This window comes from Phaseolus vulgaris, chromosome 1 (assembly GCF_000499845.2).
Source record: "Phaseolus vulgaris cultivar G19833 chromosome 1, P. vulgaris v2.0, whole genome shotgun sequence".
Taxonomy (NCBI): Eukaryota; Viridiplantae; Streptophyta; class Magnoliopsida; order Fabales; family Fabaceae; genus Phaseolus; species Phaseolus vulgaris.
Window position 1 is genome coordinate 6124919 of NC_023759.2, and position 4324 is coordinate 6129242.

At 33.4% G+C, this 4324-nt stretch overlaps 1 protein-coding gene across 1 annotated transcript; it reads left to right on the top strand.

Annotated features, from left to right (window-relative positions):
- The first annotated feature begins 431 nt into the window (after positions 1–431).
- On the top strand, positions 432–3219 carry LOC137813357 (probable 2-oxoglutarate-dependent dioxygenase AOP1). Its single transcript, XM_068615543.1, has 3 exons — positions 432–907; positions 1746–2076; positions 2833–3219. The coding sequence occupies exons 1-3, from the start codon at positions 528–530 to the stop codon at positions 3076–3078; spliced, it is 957 nt and encodes a 318-aa protein (XP_068471644.1). The 5' UTR covers positions 432–527; the 3' UTR covers positions 3079–3219.
- The last annotated feature ends 1105 nt before the right edge of the window (positions 3220–4324 follow it).

Genomic DNA, 4324 nt, shown 5'->3' on the forward strand with positions numbered 1-4324 from the left:
TAAATTTGGTCTCTAAAACCTTGTTTGCTAATTAGATACTAATTTAAAAACTATTTAACAATAATATAAACTAATTTAGAAACCAATTTTTGTTTTAGTTTCTAAAATAGTCTTTAATTTAGTTATTATTGCAACTAATTATTTTGGTTTCTAAAAATGGTTTCTATTTCATGATTTTCTTGTAATGTTAAAGTATTTTTTTCTTGCAGTAGTGAATTTGATGAGAACGAATAAAGTATACAAACGTGTATTTTGTTTTAAATTCTCATAAATGATTTCTTTAATGATGGATAATTATAAATGCTGTCATTAAATATACGCGTTGGAAGTCAATGTTTGAATTTATACATTTAATTTGATTTATGACCACACTAAATACATCTCTTTCATTTTCTCTATTCCCTAAATAGAGTTTTCCGCACCTATGCTTATGTGTGACCAACTCTCTTTAAATACCGAACCTTGAGCAAGAACTTTACAACAAAGACATAGAAAGACAGAGAATTTAAGAGAGTGAGAAAGAAATCATGACAAGTGAGGGTTTGAGGATTCCATGTCTGGAGTTTTCTGGAGTGGAGTTGGGAAAGAAAGAGGGTAGTGAGGAATGGAGAGAGATGAGCAAGAAAGTGAGGGATGCTTGTGAGAGCCATGGTTGCTTCATCATGGTTTATGATGATAAGGTTTCAAAGGGTCTAAGAGATGACATGTTTTTATGCATGAAAGAGGTGTTTGATTTGCCTGAAGAAACAAAGAAGAAGTACATAAGCTCCAAGCCCTATAGGGGTTACAATAGTGAATGTCCATTTATTCCTCTCAGTCAAAGTTTTGGAATTGATGATGCTCCTTTACCTCAAACATCTCAGGCCTTCACTAACCTCATGTGGCCTCAGGGAAACCCTACTTTCTGGTATACTATTCAGACCTTAACTTTTCACTCCTTCAGTTACATATTATCATGCTTCAAAACGATGATTTATGTTCAGATGAGTGTAGAAATGTTCTATACTCTTAGTATTATTAAATGTTGTTAACTAATAAGAGAACTCTACCTGATGCTGAGATATCATTATAACTAGTGATATGAATTTCAAGATGCCATTAGCCATAAAATTATATAGTGCATGACAGTTTGAAATTGACTGTTTTTGTCAGTTTAAGTGCTTTTCATTCTTTACGTTTATTTAACTATTTTTTGGTCTTTTTTTCATAAATTAATTAGAACCTCTCTATGAGCATACCCGAGGGATGCTTACACTAACTCGTTTTGAAAAAAACTTTTAATTTTTCTCTTACCTTTATGAGGTTTTCAGGAGAAGTTTTCCCTTAAAACATCATTTTCTTTAGAAAAAGCAATTCAAAACATGCACTCAACTATTTGGTTTCATTCTTGATATAGAGAGAGTTTATTCTATATCTAACTCAGCTTGATTTTTCTCAAAAGTGGTAATAGTAAACTGAATCGTGGCCTTTCGAGTTTATGCCATAAGTGATAAAAGTTCACGTCCCAGAATCAGTGCACTGAGATTTCTTATAGAATATTATTAGACTTTATTAATTCTTATAGAATATTTCTGAGATATAAGGGTTGTTTTAAGGCAAAACTATTCTTAAAAACTAAGATATTATATTTATTGTTATGTCAAGGTAAACTGATTTTAAACGAAATATTCCTTATGATAGAGCATTGATTAGTTTGATAGATGGGTTTAACGTGATCTGGGGTTGGTGTCTGTTTATGTATGCAGTGAGACATTGAACTCGATGAGCTCCAAGCTGCTTGATCTGAGTTTAGAGGTTCTGAAGATGATTGTGGAGGGTTATGGGCTTCCCAAGGAATACAGTTCGGAGATTCAGGAGTTGCAGAGTTGTAGTAATTTTCGTTTGATGAAGTACAAAGTTGGCCAAAATAGTGAAGTTTGTGAAACTGGACTGTTGCCTCACACAGACAAAAGTGCCTTAACCATTTTGTGCGAATTCCAAGTGGAGGGTCTAGAGGTGCTGACCAAATCAAACCAATGGGTTCCAGTGAAGATACCCCAGGAGGGTTTTGTGGTCATCGTTGGTGACGTATTGAAGGTATGCATGTACATGTTCATGTTCATCTCATTTTTTTTTATCAGCAAAGAATGAAATTAAATTAAGAGGGATACAAAAGGGTATCCCAACCCTTTTACATAAACCAAATCACACTAAGAATCTCCAAGAAAAAAGAGATGAGCAAACACCCCAGAAACAATAGATAGATAATGTTTGCTGCATAAGCTAGACATCCTATTCCAGCTAGCATCGTGCTCGTATTGGAATGCTATAAGCACTGCAAACTGCAGCTACAAAACCATCAAAAACACCCTGCCTCTATTGGTCTTATTATAAGACACATCAAAACAGAATCTTCCATCATGTCCTTAACAATCCATTTGACTCCCTGGCATACAAGCACATATGTCCTTTCCATTTTGCACCAGCTGCAGGCCGTGACAAACCCACCAACACCTCCAACCAACTATAAATCCAGTATAGGCCGTAGTCTTAAAACTCTTGGCATCTGGGAGTCCTAATTATAACTTCTAATGCAAAGCATTGGATTAAGAATCCAGTCTACGAAGGAATAAGTAAAGGAATGCATCTTGTGCTTCATCCAAAGCCAGGATTTGAGTTGAGCCTTCTGAAACACCTCCTCCGCATCTACTAGCCCTTTTTTTAAATACAATCAGGTTCCTTTGGTCCTAGATACACCTAATAACAGATGCCCAAACACCTTTCCATACCAGATTTTGCTTCTTGCTAGCATTGCTCAGATAATTGATATTTTGTCTTATGATTGATTCACAGGCATGGAGCAATGGGAGACTTCATTCTGCCACACACAGAGTTATGATGAAAGAAGGAAAAGAGAGATACTCGATTGCACTATTTGGAGTGCCAAAAGAGGAGACGAAGATTGAGGTGCCTGCTGAGTTGGTGGAAGACAACATTCACCCTCTTCGTTACAGGCCATTCACTTATGGAGATTACTTCAAATACTTTGTTTCTACTCTCCATCACAATGCTTTAGATGTCTTTGCTGGTGTTTCATAAATAGGACTAATTGCTTTTGCATGTGAACATCAATATCTCAGTCCTATGTCTCACTAATAACAGTTATGCTTTCTTGTAGTTCTCCAATGTTGTAAACTCTTGTTTTTAAAGATATAATAAATGTTAACATGCTTCAATATACGTGATATTCATACTCTTTTTATGTGAGGATAACATTCAAAACGTGATGATTTTAAGATGCTTTGAAGTTGTTTCTAGATTAAAAGTGAATTTTCACAAGAGCAATAATGGTTCTGCTTGGTGGGAAGACATAAAAGGAGTGTGGAGCGGGGAATAATGATAACTGGTTTGATAATAGTATTAGCTGAAATGTAGGTAATGGATTGGAGAAAACTCTTTAACAATAAGGTATCCAAAGTTATTTAATAATAGTGATCATAAGCATGGTAAAATCTCAAAGATGGGGTTTGGGAGAATGACAGGTGGATATGAGGTTAGGTCGGGGAGACAACGGTTTCGATAGAAATTACAATCATTAAACAATTTTCTACAAGAGATAGAAAATCATAAACATTTAAAAGATGGGAGTGATAATTGGAAGTGGAAATAGTGCAACAAGAAAATCTCGAAATAGAAATCAATTTTTAGAAACCAAAATAATTAGTTGCAATAGTAATTAAATTAGAGACCATTTTAGAAACTAAAAAAAAAAAATTGGTTTCTATTATTGTTAAATAGTTTCTAAATTAATATCTAATTAGCAACCAAGTTTTTAACTACCAATTATTTAGTTTCTAAATTTGGTAGCAAAAACCTTGTTTGCTAATTAGATACTAATTTAGAAACTATTTAACAATAATAGAAACTAATTTAGAAACCATTTTTTTTAGTTTCTAAAATTGTTTCTAATTTAGTTACTATTGCAACTAATTATTTTGGTCTCTAAAATTTAGTTTCTATTTCATGATTTTCTTGTAGTGGAAGGAAGCTATATTGTCATATCAACTTACAAAAATATAAATAAAAATGATATAAGGAGGAAATATTTGAATTTTATACTATGATTTGGAAAGTAAAAGTAATCCTTAAAGCCGCTCAGATGTTGAGATTGAATAGGTAGCCACAAAGGGCAATCTTAAGAAAAAAGATATACCTATAGTCCTCAACTTGTTGTGTTATGTGTAGGTTAGAAAAGGAATCTATGAATCAAAGTAGCATGTTCTGTTTGGAACATGTATTATAAATGGATTTTGAAGAATTTGGTGTGTCTCATAGAACAATTTTT